Source organism: Fukomys damarensis, unplaced genomic scaffold (genome assembly GCF_012274545.1).
Source record: "Fukomys damarensis isolate Sample0158 unplaced genomic scaffold, DMR_v1.0_HiC HiC_scaffold_19, whole genome shotgun sequence".
Lineage (NCBI taxonomy): Eukaryota > Metazoa > Chordata > Mammalia > Rodentia > Bathyergidae > Fukomys > Fukomys damarensis.
In genome coordinates this window covers 22,229,156-22,245,928 of record NW_022900931.1, presented here as the reverse complement: position 1 = coordinate 22,245,928, position 16,773 = coordinate 22,229,156, and the positions used below count along the sequence as shown (strand labels likewise).

General features: G+C 39.6%; 1 protein-coding gene across 1 annotated transcript in view; it reads left to right on the top strand.

Moving 5' to 3' along the window:
• The first annotated feature begins 3 nt into the window (after positions 1-3).
• Tm7sf3 (transmembrane 7 superfamily member 3) overlaps positions 4-16,773 on the top strand; it is a 42,273-nt gene continuing 25,503 nt past the window's right edge. The window contains exons 1-2 of the mRNA XM_010614969.2: positions 4-94; positions 13,088-13,242. Of these exons, the coding sequence (XP_010613271.1) occupies positions 4-94; positions 13,088-13,242 (246 nt within the window). The remainder of the gene's footprint in view (positions 95-13,087; positions 13,243-16,773) is intronic.

The window sequence follows — 16,773 nt, the reverse complement described above, 5'->3', positions numbered from 1 at the left end:
GCGATGGGGCTCCCGTGGCTGCTGATCCTGGCCCTGCTGGCATCGGGTCGCGTGGCCTCCGGCCGAGCTGAGACGATCGGGAACTCCGGCCAAGGTAAGGTGGGGTGCCTGGCTCCTGCACCCCAAGGTGGCTGTTGCATTTTGTGCAAGTGAGAGGTCCAAATCCGCCTGGGGTTTTTCTACCTAACCGGGGAAGTGATGAGTTCAGAACCCACCTGCACGAATGCACCGGAGTCCTTCTTGCATTGGAAACCCTCTGCCAAGGAGGCCTTCCTGTCAGTTTAGGCTGGGGAAACGGGAGGAGATAAGTAACATTATTACTTCCCACGGGGAGCAGCCATGTTGGTGGCTTTAACTGAGCACACGAACCGCTCCCCTGCTCCCTAGCGGGCCGCCTCCGCTTCTGGTCAGCGAAGCTGGGGAGAAACTGCGGCTTTGCGTTGCCTGATGTCCGTCCCAGCTGCTGAGACTCCAGAAACCTAGGTGCTTTTCAAATTGGCGATGTTCTGCAGAGCTCGAGAGGAAAAACGAACTCAGAGTGGGACTTCAGACTGTGGGTCATGCGCTTGGGTGGAAGGGTGTTGGTAACAGCTCATGGTTTGTTAACATGAAATGTAAAAAGCTTAAGTTGTGTCAGGCTGGAAATCATGTGCTTTTCCGTGAAGTTAAGCATATTCCGGGTTTTGTGTTGAGCTTGGGAGACAAGTTACAGCTCTGACACAATATTTGCTGAACGATGTGATTGTGTTTCTTAATGCTTATCACGGAAAAATTTTTGTGCCAACAGAACCCCAAGACCTTTGTGTAGAACTAAAGCCAAAGCTGAAAAAGGCTATTATTTTTATGATGTTTTTACAGAAAAACCTGGTTTATGATAGGCCACTAACATTCATAACATGAAGAATGTTCCCAGTGCTTCCCCATGTGCATTGTTCTTTAATCCTACAACCCCGTAACATAAGGAACATCCTCTCACTTGACAGAGGATAAAACCGAGGCCTGAAACACTCATCGCCCCATGAGCAGCAAGGAGGTGCGCAAACAGGGTTTGAATCCAGGTGGTCTTCCTGTGAATTTCATGGTCCCTTTCTGTTTCAGCAAAGCTGCCTTTTAATGGAACTATCTAGCATAGCACGGTGCTTTCTATTTCATGGGTCAGTGCATCCTCATCCCTCCAAATAGCCTTAGGAAGAAGGTAGAAGAGAAAACATGTATTTTAACAGGGTTGGAAGTAGAAGACTGAGTTTGGGGTTGATCCAGGATAGCCCTTGAGTCAGGAGTGCAAGATCCAGATCTTTTATTTCTAGTTTGGTGCTTTAAGTATTTAATACCTTGAATTTTTTTACACAAAAGTTGAGAAATAAAAGTAATTACTTGATAAATTCATATTTTTTCAGGCACTTTTTCTCACTGTTCTTTCAGTTCAGCAATGGTATTTCCATATCTCCTCAGCAATTAAAAATTATTTTTACCTTGCATTAGTGTTTTGTGTAGTAGAGTGACATGTGGAAACTTTACTGCAAAGTGATCATAAAAGTGGATATCCTTTACATTTTTCACATAAAAATCAATATAGAAATGAAGAAACAGTTTAAGACTTGCATTTTTCTCTTGTAAAATGGTTGTGTAGCTCTTGAGGGTTCTGAGAACTCTAAAGTTTCTGAGGAAGGTGCAGCCTCTTATCAGCTGGACACAGATGATGATCTATACTTTAAAATAGTTGTTCTTTTTCTTGGAGTCCCAATTTTCTGTCACCCTTACCATCTTTCATTATTGTTTTAGATTCATATCCAGTGACCCACATGGAATCACCAACTTTTGGAGTTGAGCAGAGTGTCATTTGGGCCCTCAGATGTCTGTGCTTTAAGAAAGGCAGAAAGCCACTTGTGACATTAGTTACAAGTCATTGCCTTCTTTAAAAGTACATGAGAGCCAGGCAGTGATCCATGCTGTAATCCCAGCTACTCAGGAAGATGAGATGGGAGGATCTAAAGTTTTAGCTCACCCTGTGTAGCTGAGTGAATCTCATTTCAAAACAAAAAGAACTATAGATGTAGCTCAGCACTCCCTGGGTTCCATCCCCAGTACTGCGCTGGGCAAAAATGAGAGTTTGAGTATTCATTGTTGTGTTCCCACTGAACTTTTAGTATGAAGGAAAATTCATGAGAAGATAAAAATGAGAATTTGGGAGGGGCTGAGGGAACACCAGCCGGCTCAAATAGCTGAACCATTTTTGGTTTTAATCTTCCCTCTGGAGGGAATTATGAAGACTGAGCCTTGACAGATCCCTCCTAGAATTTGGTTGTTGTGTTGAAGCCCACAGAGTAGAGAGATACATTTTCATAAAATGGAAGAGTTGGAAAGTTTTAAGGCTGCCAGATTGGGATCTAATTGGGAAAGAAAGAAAAAGATTAGAATTGGGTGCCTCTTTTTAGAATGGAATTATTGGAAGGAAAACGTGACTCTGGATACAATTAGAAGATGAGTAGGATACATGGGGAAGAGTCCCCTTCTATGCACATGACAAAAACACATTCTGGTAGAAAAGCAGAGTCCTCCTTTTAGAGGCAAAGGACAGTGAGCGAGCGCCCCATCTCAGTGTTGCCGTTCTTTCTGCAGTGTCTTTGATGTGCTGTCTTTTTTACTTCCCACTCCCTAAGTCATAAGATCTAATTTATGCCTCATAAAATGCTTCCAGTAAACCCTTTTCCAGATGGCTTAGAGGTGAAGCTAAGTTCTTGTTAACTCCTGCAGGATTTGCTCTGAGTGTGCGTCTTCTTTTGCCAAGTCTGTTTTTTGTGGTGGAACTTAAATGTAGTTTCTGTCACACTGCTCTGTAAAAGTTATTTTGATTTTCAGTGTCTTTCATTGTTACCCTGTGGAAGTCTCCTTTTCAACTGGTTGCTCGTGATGTGCTGGGTGTTTCTGTCAATGGCCTGGATGTGGTAGCCTCTTCCCAGTAGTTTATTTGTAGGGCCAATCTGAGAATGGCTGGCTTTTTAAATTTTTCCTTTTAACCTAAGGAGATGAGTCTTTGAAGCCTTGGTAAATTAATGGATGTTAATGGTACTTTATCGCATAGCATAGGAGAGTTTAAAAACAATTTTCCCGTCCTTTTGAAATTTGGTTTCAGCAGCCACCTGATGGATGTAGCACAGACACTTGATTCCACCATAAGAAAACTGAAGCCTGGAGAAAATAAATTACTTGCCTGTGGCCACACAGTTCCATCATCATTCAACAAACGTGTATTGTGTGCCGCCCAGGTGACAGGTACTGTGCCAGGCACCAGAATATCAGATATGACGAAGCCCTGCATAAGTAGTTTTAGCAAAGATGTAATCTTCTATAAAAACGGTGAAATGGCTGCCAAGGTAACACTGCAAAAGGACTGTCACCCAGAGGTTAGGTTAAAGATCAGAAAAGGGGGAAAATATATTTATCCTTCCCTTGTTCATCATTGTGGCTGGAATTCTCCATCCTGGATGAACATTAAATCACCTGGAGAATTTTTTAAAGAAGTTATATCAGTGGAGCAAAAACTAGAAATTGAAATTTGAAAGAAGACCTAAATTTCCAATAGCACCAATAAATATTTACCAATAATAATACTGGGATAAGTGTAGACCTTTACAGAGAAAATGCTGCAGTGTTCTTGAGAGAAATCAAGAAATGAAAGAGAGGAACACTTCACATATGTAGATTAGGATATTTCTGTTTTAAAGCTATCATTTCTCCCTACATTGCATATGTAGCGCCATCCTGATCAAATTCTCATCAGGCTTTTTCTGTGTGTGGATGTTGACAGACTAATTTATATGTTTATATGGAAATTAAAGGGCTAAAAATAGTTGAGACCATTTTGAAGAGGAAGAATAAAGTTGGAACAGGAATTAAAACAGCACAGTAGTGGTGTTAGGGCTAACAGATAAGCCAGTGGAACCTCACGGAGAACCCAGACAAAATTATGTTTCTTCATTTGACTCATGTGAAAGTTGGAACTGCAGGGAGATAGTTTTTTTGTTTTGTTTTTCGAGTACTGTGTTATACCTGTAGTCCTTTGTGCTTTTATATATTTTTTTTTTAAATTTTATTGAGTTTATTGGTACATTTTAGGGATACAGTACAGTTACATTCATTGTTGGGATCATGTACCTTTACATGGCAAGTCTTGATTCTCATTTTTTCCCCTTACCTCTGCCCTCCCTTCACCCCTTCCTCCCCTCCCCATCTACAAACACTTTATTTTCCTCTTTTCATTCTCTCACGTTTTTTTCTTTTCCCTTTTTGTTCTTCCCCTACGCGTCACACCTTCCCTACACCTTTAGCTCCTTTCTTCAAATTTCTAAATGTCAGTAATCTTATTAGAATCTTATGCATTGTTGCAGAATATTCACACCAGGGAAACTATTTGGTATTTACACATGTGTGACTTATTTATTTCACTTAGGAGTATATCTTCAATATGTATCCATTTTCCTATGAATGAATCTATTCTCTCGCTCTTTATGGCTGAGTAATATTCCATTTTATAGAAAAACCACAACTTCTTTATCCAGTTTCCAACGGATGGGCAAATAGGCTGTTTCCAAGATTTAGCTATTACAAACTGTGCCGCTATAAACATGGGTGCACATACTTCTGTGTGATATGATTCTTTTAGTTCTCTTGGAAAGATACCCAGCAGAGGGATGGCTGGGTCAAATGGAACCTCCAGTCCAAGCTCTTTGAGGTATCTCCATATTGATTTCCATAGTGTGCTTTTATATTTTCTGACAGGATCTTGCTGAGTTATTCGTGCTGGTTCTAAATTTGTGATGCTGCTACTTCAACTCCCTGAGTAACTGGGATTACAGGGATTACATTGCGCCTGTCAAGGGTTTATTTTTAATCAAAGTTAATATTTCAAGTAGTTATACATGGAATAACCATGACTTCATAGTTATACATAGTTATACATGGAATAACCATGTTTGGCTTCATATCATACATCAAAATCTATGTCTGGTTGATTTGATAACTGTGAAAAGTAAAACGAACTTCCAGAAGTTAATACAGGAATGAATCTTCACGATCTTGGAATATGTTGGCAAAAATTTGTTTAAAAATGTCACAAAAAGCTGGGCATGGTGGCACATGCCTATATTTCCACTCCTTGGGGGGCTGAGGCAAAAGGATCACCACGAGTATGAGGCCAGCGGGACTACTCAGTGAGACCCCGTCTCAGAAAACCAGAACAAACAAAAACAAAAACAAAGATTCAGTGGTGATGGTACACACCTGAAATCCAGGTATTCTGAGAGACTAAGACATGATCACACATTTGAGCAGTCACTAAGGCCTGGGAATGTTGTTCAGTGCAAAGTCTGTGAGTTCAATCCCCCGGTAACTTGAATAAATAAATAAATAGACGTTAAAAGGACTAGTCATAAAAGAAAAGCTTGGTAAATTGGTCATTGTTTAAAATTAATTTAATTAGTTAAATTGAAACTTCTAAAGAGGGCATGGTGGCAATAGTTTTAATCTCAGCATTTCGGAGGCTGAGGCAGAAGGATCACTGCAGTGAATTCAAGGCCAGCCTAGGCTACATGATGAAACCCTGTCTCAAAAAAACAAAACAAAACAAAACAAAAAAGCCCCAAATCAATCAGTCAGTCAGTCACATTTCTGCCAGGTGTGATGGCACACCTCCAGTGTTATGTATTTAAGAGGTTGACTGGATTGCTGGTAATTCTACTTATAGGTTCTGCACAATAGAAATGTATATATACATGCACCAAAAGACGTGTACAACAGCTAGCAGTTCTTTATAATAACTCTCAGCTAGAAATCCAAGTGTTCGTTAACAACAGGATAGAGAAATATGTTATAGTCAGTTTATTAAGTATTCAATAATGATAAGTAATTATGGTTTACTATCGTAACCTTTACAAATAAAATGATTTTTTTAAAAGCCATACATGATAGAGCTTATCCTGTGAATTGCATTTTTTTTAACTCCAAAAACAAAATTTCTGTTTGTAATTGGGATCATGGTTCTCTCTAGGGAGGGAGGAAGGGATAGTGGTTAGAAGGGGCAGGAGGGGTCTTTAAAGGGTGTTTTGTGACTTAGGTAGTGATTTGATAGATGTTCCCTGGATTTACTTTGTGTTCTTCTCTGCATATTATTTTAATGAATGCATTCATTGATTGATTGATTGATACCAGAAATCGAACTCAGGACCTTGCATTTGCCAGGCAGGCACAGCACCACTGAGCTAAATCCCCAGCCCAGAATGCTTATTTTTAAATCGATACTGGATCACATACCCTCAGGGATTTTAATTTAACTGGCCTTATAGATACAAAATAAACCTATATTTTAAAATCACTTCCAAATGGCTGTAATATATTGTTAAGGTATATTTCAATTTATTTGTGATAATTACACCATATGATCACTCTAGAAAATTTTGAAAAATAAGGAAATACATGATATAAAAATAAAGTAAAATACACCCTGAGAGATATCTGCTTTTAATACCTCTGACTTATTTTGTCATGTGACCAGGCTTTAATACACCCAGTGTCCCTTCCTTTTATTATCTGGCTTCTGCATGGTTCCTGCTGTAGGCATGTGGGGGATAAGAGGTTATCATTTTCCTGTAGCTTTCTGGAAACCCAGGAAGTAATACAGGAAAGGACTGACCATTCCCGAGATGATAGTTGTACTTCTTGAAGGAAATGTCAGGAGCAGAGTCCTCAGCCTAAATTTGGGGGCTTTGATCATAAAGTATTTTCACATAGGCTATTCATTCTCATTTCTGAATTTCTTAGGCTGGAACAAGTCTTCTTAGGCAGTTTAACCATTTCATATCAAAAGTCATGTTTTCCGCTGTCACGGCAACACCTAACGTAGATTCATTGCCTGACTTACACGCTTTCGAGAAGAACTATTTTATTAATTGCTTATTGATAGTAGAATAACAGCCTTTATTTTCATAACTGGAGGACTGGTTGAATAATCGTGCTACATACTGAATAGAACACTAAATAGCTTTTATTTTTTATTTTTTTCTCATTGAGTTCATTGGTACTTTTTAGGTATACAGTACAGTTGCATTCATCATTGGGATCTTGTACCTTTACATAACAGGTCTTGGTTCTCATTTTTCCCCACACCCCTGCCCTCCTTTCACCCCCTCCTCCCTTCCCTATTTACCAAAACCTTGTTTCCATATTTTCATTTTCTCATATTTTTTTCTTTTCCCTTATTTCCTTTCCCCTACCTTTCCCACTTCCCCTACACCTTTAGCCCTTTTCTTCCAATTTCACATTGTCAATTATACCTCTAGGATCTTATGTACCATTATAGTTTTTCATACCAGAGAAACTATTTGGTATTTACACGTGTGACTTATTTATTTCACTTAAGAGTATGACCTCAATATGCATCCATTTTCCTATGAATGACTCTAATTTCTCATTCTTTATGGCTGAGTAGCACTTCATTTTATAGAAAAACCACATCTTCTTTATCCAGTCTTCAACTGATGGGCTATTGGGCTGTTTCCAAGTTTTAGCTATTATGAACTGTGCTGCTATAAACATAGGTGCGCATATATCACTGTGGAATGATTCTGTTAATTCTTTTGGAAAGAAACCCAGCTCGAGTTGCTTTGGCTTTTCAGAGCTAGGGATACCCAGGGCCTCACACATGCCAGGAGTGAGTTCTGCCGCTGCACTAGAACTTCAGCCTCTGAATCATCAGTGCTGTTGTGGTAAGGTATCCAAGACCTATGAGATAGGATATGGTAAACACTTATGTCTTTCTTTTTTTTTTATAATGACATTCATCATTGGGGATTTGTACCTTTACATCATATATATATATATTTTGTTGTTGTTGTTTTGTTTTTGTTTTTGTACTAGGGATGGAACTCGGGTCCTTGTGTTTTCGAGGCAGGTGGCAGAACCACTGAGCTAAATCCTCAGCCCTTCACGATATATCTTGATTCTTATTTTTTCTCCATTCCCCTGCCCTCCCATCAACCCCTCCACCTCCTCTGTTTACAAAACTTTGTTTCCATTTTTTTCCTTTTCTCATATTTATTCCATTCCCTTCTTCCCTTTCCCCTACTCCCTTCACTTTCCCTTCCCCTTTGCACCTTTTCTTCCTATTTCACATTATCTATTATACATTTTGATCCTTATTTACACTTTCAGTTTCTCACATGAGAGAGAAACTATTCGGTATTTACACGTGTGTCCTATTTATTTCACTTAAGAGTATTATTGCCTTATGTGTATCCACTTAGCTATAAATGTCTCTAATTTTTCATTCTTTATGCCTGACTAGTATTCCATTTTATAAGAAAACCACATTTTCTTTATCTAGTCTCCAGTTGATGGGCAATTGGGCTGTTTCCAAGTTTTAGCAATTATAAACTGTGCCGCTGTGAACATTGGCACACATATATTGCTGTGGTATGATTCTTTTAATTCTTTACGGAAGATTCCCTGAATTAGGGGAATGCCTGGGTCAAATGGGACCGCTAATCCTAGTTCTTTGAGGTATCTCCATACTGAATTACACAGTGGCTGCACCAGTCTGCCCTCCCACTAACAGTGGAGCAGGGTTCCTCTTTCCCCACAGGCCCCACCAGAATGTGTTATTGGTCGATTTCTTGATAGCAGCCATTCTTTCTGGGGTGAGGTGGAATTTCGGCGTTATTCTCATTTGCATCTCTCGAATGGCCAGTAATGGTGAACATTAAGTGTGCACCGATCCCAGGGAGAAGCCTTCCGGGACCAGGCGGTGTGGATGCGGGCAGGATCCAAATTTTTCCCTTATATGTGAAAATATGCATGTTGATATCTGTCCAGATCTCCAAAGGCAGAGTTGGCCTTCCTTGTCCTATGGGTTCTATGTTGGCAGATTCAACCAAATTGAAAATAACTTGAAAAAAAACTGTGTCTGTACTGAATAGGTACAGATTTCTTTTTTTCTCATCTTTATTTCTAAACAATACAGTATAGCAACTATTTGCATAACATTTCTATTGTATTAGGCATGAAAGAGATCCACAGTGTCTTTTGAAGTGTATGGGAGTCGGGCGGGCATGGTGGCACAAAGCTGTAATCCCAACACTCCAGAGGCTGAGGCAAGAGAATTGCCACAAAGTTTGAGGCCAGCCTTGGCTATATAGTCAGTTGAAGGACAGCCTGAACTACATAGCCAGACCCTGTCTCAAAAAAAAAAAAAAAAAAAATATACCAGTGAAAAAAAAAAAAAAAAAAAAATATGTATGTGTGTGTGTGTGTGTGTGTGTGTGTGTGTGTGCGAGCATGGGAGAATGTATAGGTTGCATGCAAATACTGCCCCATTTGATATCAGGGACTTGATTTTGGTATTTTTCTGGGTCCTGGACTCTTCTGTGGAGACTGGGGCTAATTGTGTACCAAGCTGACCACAGTGACGATTTCCCTACTTAGTAACTGGTGGAATGAACTTTCTCTCATGTTGCAACTTTTTGTTATGAGGATTATGGACTGTTTAGAACAATGTTACTATTTTAGAGAGAAAACAAGCGGCAAGGGCTGAGCGTCTCCATGTCCCTGTTTTGCTTATTATCTGTCTCCCTGCCCCCTCCTTCTCTGTCTCTCTCTCCCCCCACCCCCAGGGATTGCACCTGGCCCTATTTTTCAGGAACTCAAGATGTAGATTCAAGCTAGAGCTCGTGTATTTCATGTACCATCAAGAATGGAGGCTTTTTTCAAATCATGACATTTCTTTCTTATACCACACCATGGTCGCTAGAGAAATTTGAAAAAGAAGGAAACGGGTAGAGAAAAGAAAAACCACAACAGATACTTGCAGAGATGCCTGCTTTTAATACCAGCCATTTTAATAAGTCACCCAGCCCCTAGTTGTTTAATAATCTATTTTAATTTCCATGGTTCTGCATTTCTTTGTTGCCCGAAAGTTTTCCAAATGCTGATTCGTCCTCATCCGTGGGTGACAGGTGAGAGAAAGGCTCAGGCAACTTCTCTCGAGATGGGATCAATCTCTCCCAGGGCTTTAAAAAGTTCTGTTCAGGTTCAAGGTCCACGTCTTAGGAGACAGACATAAGGATTATCAAAACATTTTCTAAAGTTACATTGAAGGGCAAATCTAAGTGACAGTGACAGGCGTCTTAGATACCCTTTTTGAGTTTGCTTGCAGCAGGTCACAGTGCCCAACAGCCAGTGATTATTTTATAAATACTTCATACATATTTGCCTCATGGGGAAAAACTGAGGGAAAACAACTGAAATAAGAAAAAAGCAGGAAACTAAATGAGCCAAAGGCTTTGATCTGTAAAAGGATCAAAGTCTAATTAATTCCTAGGAGAATAGACTAATGCTGCTAGATCTGACAGACTGGAAGGAGTATTTTTAAGACTTGGAAGACAAAAATAGATGAGACCAAAATTAAAGTGCAATATTAGAAACATTTTTAGAACTATTTACTGACTCTCATTTAGTTTTGTGTATAGTTTGGTTTTCTAAGAAAATAATCATGATGGGGCCAGGGATTTAGCTCAGTGGAGTCACTACCTGTCTTTCAAGGTCCTGAGTTCGATCCCTGGTACTGAAAAAAAAAAATCATGATGATCGAAAGGCCTGGAAAATGCAAAAAAATTTTTTTTGTTTGCCTTAAAATGAACCCACAAAGCTCCCCCATATTTTCCAGCCCTCCCTGCCTGGATCTCTTAGCCACTTCCCAGTGTTTTATCTCTATTCCTGTTGGAGTTTGTCCATATAAAATGTGAAATGGGGCCAGGGATTTAGCTCAGTGATTCTGCCACTGGCCTCGCAAGCGCAAGGACCCCAGTTCGATCCCCAGTACCAAAAAAAAAAAAAAAAAAAAATAAGTGTGGTGGCACACGCCTGTAATCCCAGCACTCGGAAAGCTGAGGCAGGAGGTTAGCTGTGAGTTCGAGACCAGCCTGGGCTGCATAGTGAGTTCCAGGTCAGTCTCAACTACATAGTGAGACCCTGTCTCAAAAACCCAAAATAAATAAATAAATAAATAAATAAAATAAATGTGAAATGTCTTCTGGTTATAGAAATAGGAGGCTACTCCAGCTGTCATTTGTACACTATTTCAGATTTTTCTGTTGACTTTTGGAAATTAAATTGTGATCACAGATAATTTTTTTTCTACCATCGATTTTGAAAAAGACTTATTTGTGAAGGTAATATAGCATTGTGGAGTTTGGGGGAATATATAGAGACTAATTTTTCTAGTCAGCACCACTTATATGTAGTTTTTTTCAAAGATTGACCTGTTTTGATAGTTTTTTTGTTTTGTTTTTAATTGTTCAGATGGAATATTTGAATTTAGAAAAAAACTCTTGAAAAGTGGTCTTTGCTTCTGTCCCTCCCTTGTGGAAGGGAAAAGGAAAAAAAAGAAAAAAGAGAAAATAAAGATAAAATGAAAACAAGGTTCTTGTAAATAAGAAGGGGAAGAGGAGTAGAAGGGAGGGAAAGAGGAATGGAAAAAATATGAATCAAAGTATATTATGTACTGGTACAAATTTCATATGATGAACGTGGTCATTATGTGTATCTAAATTATATGAATGAACTTAACGATAAAAAAGAAATAATCTAAAGGGAATTCTTAAGGAAAAATATGCATACAGAAAATAAATAAAGCTGAAATTAATTCTACTAAAAATTACTATTGATACCCCTTATTACATTTGATTAAAAAGAAAAAAAATTCAAAACAATAAAATACCATGACTGAAGGAAAAAAAATAAAACAAAAGAAAAGTGGCCTTGGAAAATGGGAGATAAGAATGTGTTATTTAGTGTCGGGAGTGTTATTTTCATTTTGGTTTGTTTTGTTTTTTTAACTACCCACGTGATCGTTCCATTGTGGAACTCCGGTGAATTATGATCTTTTTCTCATCAACCCCTTTTCCATCTATATTAAATGTAAATGGCTTTTTTCTGTGTTTTTTCTGTTTTCTATGTAATGCTCTTCTGCTATTTCTGCAGTGATATCCTGACTAGAGAGTTGGGGGCGAGGTGGGAATCCAGGACCACACAGAGGTAAAACCAGCCTACTTTAGTGGAGTATTTGAGAATTAGATGGGAAAAAGAAAGAATTGTTATGCATCTAGGAGAATGACACTGCCCACAGAACCATGGACAGACTGAGTGAAAGTAACACAGGAGATTGAACCCAGGGCCTTTGTGCTGAGCTCCATCCCCGTCCTCCTGTAAAATTTTGTGACAAGGTTTTGCTACATTGCCAAGTTGGGCTGGAACTTGTTACCCTTCTGCCTCAGCTTCCCAGAGTGTTGGGATTATTAGTATACGCCACTATGCCTGACTTTAAAAAGCTCCCTTTTCCAAAATGCCTGTGGCTCACAATTTTATGTGAAGTGTGCAGTGTAGGCACTTACCACACATGGTTGCCAGTGTGGATGGTACCTGCTTTTGCAAGTTAGGTAATACAATCCCCATTTGACAGGTAAGAAAACCAGGCTTCAGGCAGTTTGGTACTTTGCCTAAAACTGTCACGCTGGCTGGCTCTCAATTGAAGTCACCTGTGTCTCTTTGATGACTTCAGCATTCACTAGGTGATATCATTCTTTATTTCCAGCCCATTCATTATAGCATCCTCGGGAGGGTTATTTATCCTAAGATCCAGGCACTCTGTTCTGAAGAGAATTGTTATTCTCCTACCAAATGGGAAATTTTTCTGGGTTCTGAGGACCGTCCTCCGCATTTAGTGCTGTTCATATCTTTTGAAACACATCTCCCCACCCGATTTTAGCCCTCAGCTCCACCATCTCCTAGCTGAATGACCCTGGTTACCCCACCCCCGCCATGCTGATGCTTGAACCCAGGGCCTCTGACTCACTCTGCTGCTGAGTGACATCCCCAGCCCCTGCTCTGCTTTTGTCCTCATCCGTGGCATAGAGGCAATAATGACATTTACCTCAAGGAATTTTTCTGAGGTTTCAATTAGCATTCTGCTCATAAATAAGAATTTCACAAATTGATATCAGAGATACAGTCTTATAATGAAAACTTTCTCCCGTTGTAGGTTTTCTTGAATTTTCAGTTGGGAAATTTAGATACTTCCAGCTCAACAGGCCGTTCCCAGAGGAAGCCATTCTGCGTCATATTTCAAGCAATGTGACTTTTCTCACATTCCAGATACATACCCAGTATCAGAATACCACAGTTTCTTATTCAAGGGTAAGTACAAAGAATTATCTCAGCAAAAAAAAAAAAAAAAAAAAAAAAAAAAAAAAAAAAAAAAAAATCAATTGATACGTTTGGGTCTTGTATTTACTGTAAACATTAGAATTTGATGCCTCTTTATATCTTTGTGTCTTCAATTTTTTAAAAAAATCAGTATTGAATCTTGTCGAGTTAGCATATGAGACTGGGAAAGGTGCAGGCCTCAGGCCTTTCTTGAGTGTGGCAGCCAAGCCATGGGAGAGGGCTTGAGCCCTGTGCGACTCCCTGCACTTGTTTCCCTCGTGATTTCTCACTTTTTCATCATCTCGCTCCAGTGCATCCTTCATGACTAACCTGAGAACACAGTGTAATGTGTTCCTATTGTTGTCTTAACTATTTAGTTTTGCAGCTTCTTAAGAACCCTTGGGCTCAGCCTTATTCTTTGCAGTCTCACATGCAGACAAAGCAGCTCTAATACTCAGTTCATCCTGGTCTATCCAGCACTAGTTGTCATCACTAACTCTTTAAGGGTAACCTCAGATTTGGAAGGTTCTTTTAAATGCTTTGGATTAGCAAGCTGTTAAGGATCTGCCATTTATAATAAACTTTTACACATCTATTTATATTTAGCCTGTATAATCCTTTAGACTGATGAGTGAACTTCACTCTAGATCAAGTTATACTTTTTTTTGTTTGATCTAAGCCTATCTTACAATATTCTGGAATTTGGTAGATAACTCATATATCATTCTATAGGAACTGGTCATAGTCTCCTTCCTACTGAATGTTTTGTATTTGTTATTCCTGCTTTCCTCCCCTTACCATGAAGGTTTTTTAATTGTGTATATAACCAAAATAAATTTTAAAAAGATTTTTTTGTAAAGGAAAAACAATGTGTATGTGCACATGTGAGGTTGTTAATAAACTAGGAGTGGAAGGGTTTGATCAAGAAAAACAAGAGGAATAAATTGTAACAGCTGCAAGAGGTAACAGCATCTATAACCTAAACCTTGATTTTGCCAGACTTTTTTGTAGCCACAACAGCATATCAAATTTCAGGACTTTCTTGGAAAGGAAGAACTATGTTCATTCATCAGGAGAGGCTAAATTTTTCTCTGGTACAAAAATTCAAAAGTAAGCCTCTTCTTTAGGATATTTCAGAACAGACACAGTAAAATGACACAGAGATGATATCTGCTTTTCATTTTGTTTTGATGTTAGGGATCCAACCCAGGGTGTTCTACCATTCAGTTGTTTCTCCACTTCTTTTTATGTTTTATTTTGAGATAGGATCACACTCAGTTGTTCTGGCTGGCTTTGAGCTTGCTTGTGATCCTCCTGTCTCAGCTGCCAAGTAGATGGAATTACAGTCATCTGTCACTGAGCTCATCCCCGCTCCTTTATTTTTGCAAGTTGTATTTAAAAAAAATATTTTTGAGATGGTCTTCCTACATAGTTAAACTTTTTTGATTGGCAAATAATATGATTCCTTCTTATGCCATCATAGCAAAGGCAATATTTATTTTTAATTGTAAGTTAAAATTTATTTTAGCTGTTACATAAAAACAGAATTACAGCCGGGGATTTGGCTCAGCGGTTCAGTGGCCTGCCTCGCAAACGCAAGGATCCGAGTTTGATCCCTGGTACCAACAAAAACAAAAACAAAACAAAACCAGAATTACACATATTTATGGAGTACCTGTGTTTTGATAGATGTATAAATTGTGTAATGTTAAAACCTGGCTGGCCGGGCGGGCATGGCGACGCATGCCTCTAATCCCAGCACTTGGGAGGCTGAGGCAGGAGGATCACTGTGAGTTCAAGACCAGCCTGGGCTATATAGTGAGTTCTAGGTCAGTCTCAAATACATAGAGAGACCCTGTCTCAAAAAACAAAACAAAACAAAGCAAACAAAATAAAACAAAAACCAGAAAAACCTGGCTGAATCTGTCTCCTCGAAGATTTATCTCTTCTTTATGGTAAAAACATTCAAACTCCTAGCTTTTGAAGACAGTACGTGATGTTACCCATGGTCACCCTACTGTGCAGTGGCGCCAGAACTTCTTGCCCCACATGACTCTAACCCAGCACTTGTTGATCAACCTCTCCCCATCCTTCCCTTCCTTCTATGCTCCCTGACCTCTGGTACTCACCCAGCAGGTCTCAGCTTTTGTTGTTGTTGTTGTTTGTTTTAGGTACCAGGGATCGAACTCAGGCCCTTGCTCTTGTAAGGCAGAAAGTAGCACCACTGAGCTAAATCCTAGGCCCAGCTCTCAGCTTTTGTATCCATTTTTTTCTTTTTTAGATTCCACTTAGGAGTGAAATCATGTGGCACTTACTTCCTGTGCCTGACTTATTTCACTTAACATATTGATCTCCATTTTCATCCATATTGTTACAAATCAGAGGACTTCACTGACAGCAGTGAAGACAAGAGAGAGGATGTGGACAAAGGCATTTACATAGCGGAATGCTTGCTGTGTGCTAAGCTACTGGCCCTAAAGCGCCTGAGGCCAGAGATTGCCCAAATCTAGGGACTCTCCCAGGAAAAAGATGTCATTTCCTGGGGGCCTGTGTAGGTATAATCTCATGGGAGCCTCCAGAAACTCAGTGGGGCCCAGGGCCCCTGTTTGGAATCCTTGTGTGTGACTTTCCTTGCAGTTCATTCTCACTATGGCACAGTGAAGTAGTTGCAATGCCTGTTTCTACATCAGAACGCCAAGCATGGCTATAGAGAGATGTCAGCATCACTAAAGTGACAGAAGAGGCCTGGATGAGTAGCATCTTGGGCCTTGGTCATCTCCATGCAGCAAAGATCTTTAGCTTGCCTGAATTATCTTAGATTTCATTTCTTGGGCCATCTTTAGTTTCCACGTTTTGCACGGCTTAGAAGATGAAGACCAGACTGCACGTGCCTCTGAAAGTGACCTGTCTTTGTGAAGACAGTCATTTCCGTTTGCTGTGCCCTTCCTGATGCAGAGTGGTGCTGTTGTGTCATCGTGGTAGTTGGTTCTTTGAGGCCACTAACCCTATAGTTAATCAGTTCTCGCTTATTGCTTGTCAAATTGAAATTGATAGTCCCTTCCTCTTCCCATTTTCTTAGCTTTACAAGGAGGACACTGAATCGGTTCCCTCTTAGCTTAGCATTTTATTATTCAAAAAGCTTTCTAGATAGCTGGGTGCAGGATCTAGAAGGGAGGGGTGTGAGGAAGGATTAGGAAGGGCCACAGGGAAATTTTTTGGGATAGAGCTGTATATTCACTATCTTGAATTGTGATGGTTTCATAGATGTATCAAGATTTATCAAGTAATATATGTTATAGTATAATAACTCATTAAAGCTTGCTACCAACTGTGAACCCCTTGGAGCCTAGGTTCCTGTCTTCGCCTTGGTAGCCTCAGTATATGACGTACTAAATCTTAATGAGGGTGAGTTGAAAAGCTTGAGAAATTCACCTATGTAATTCCTGACCAAACATCTTTGCTGTGCACTGAAGGTTCCCCTACTTGTCTTGGTGTCAGGAAGTGGGCCTGAGGGAGGTGTTA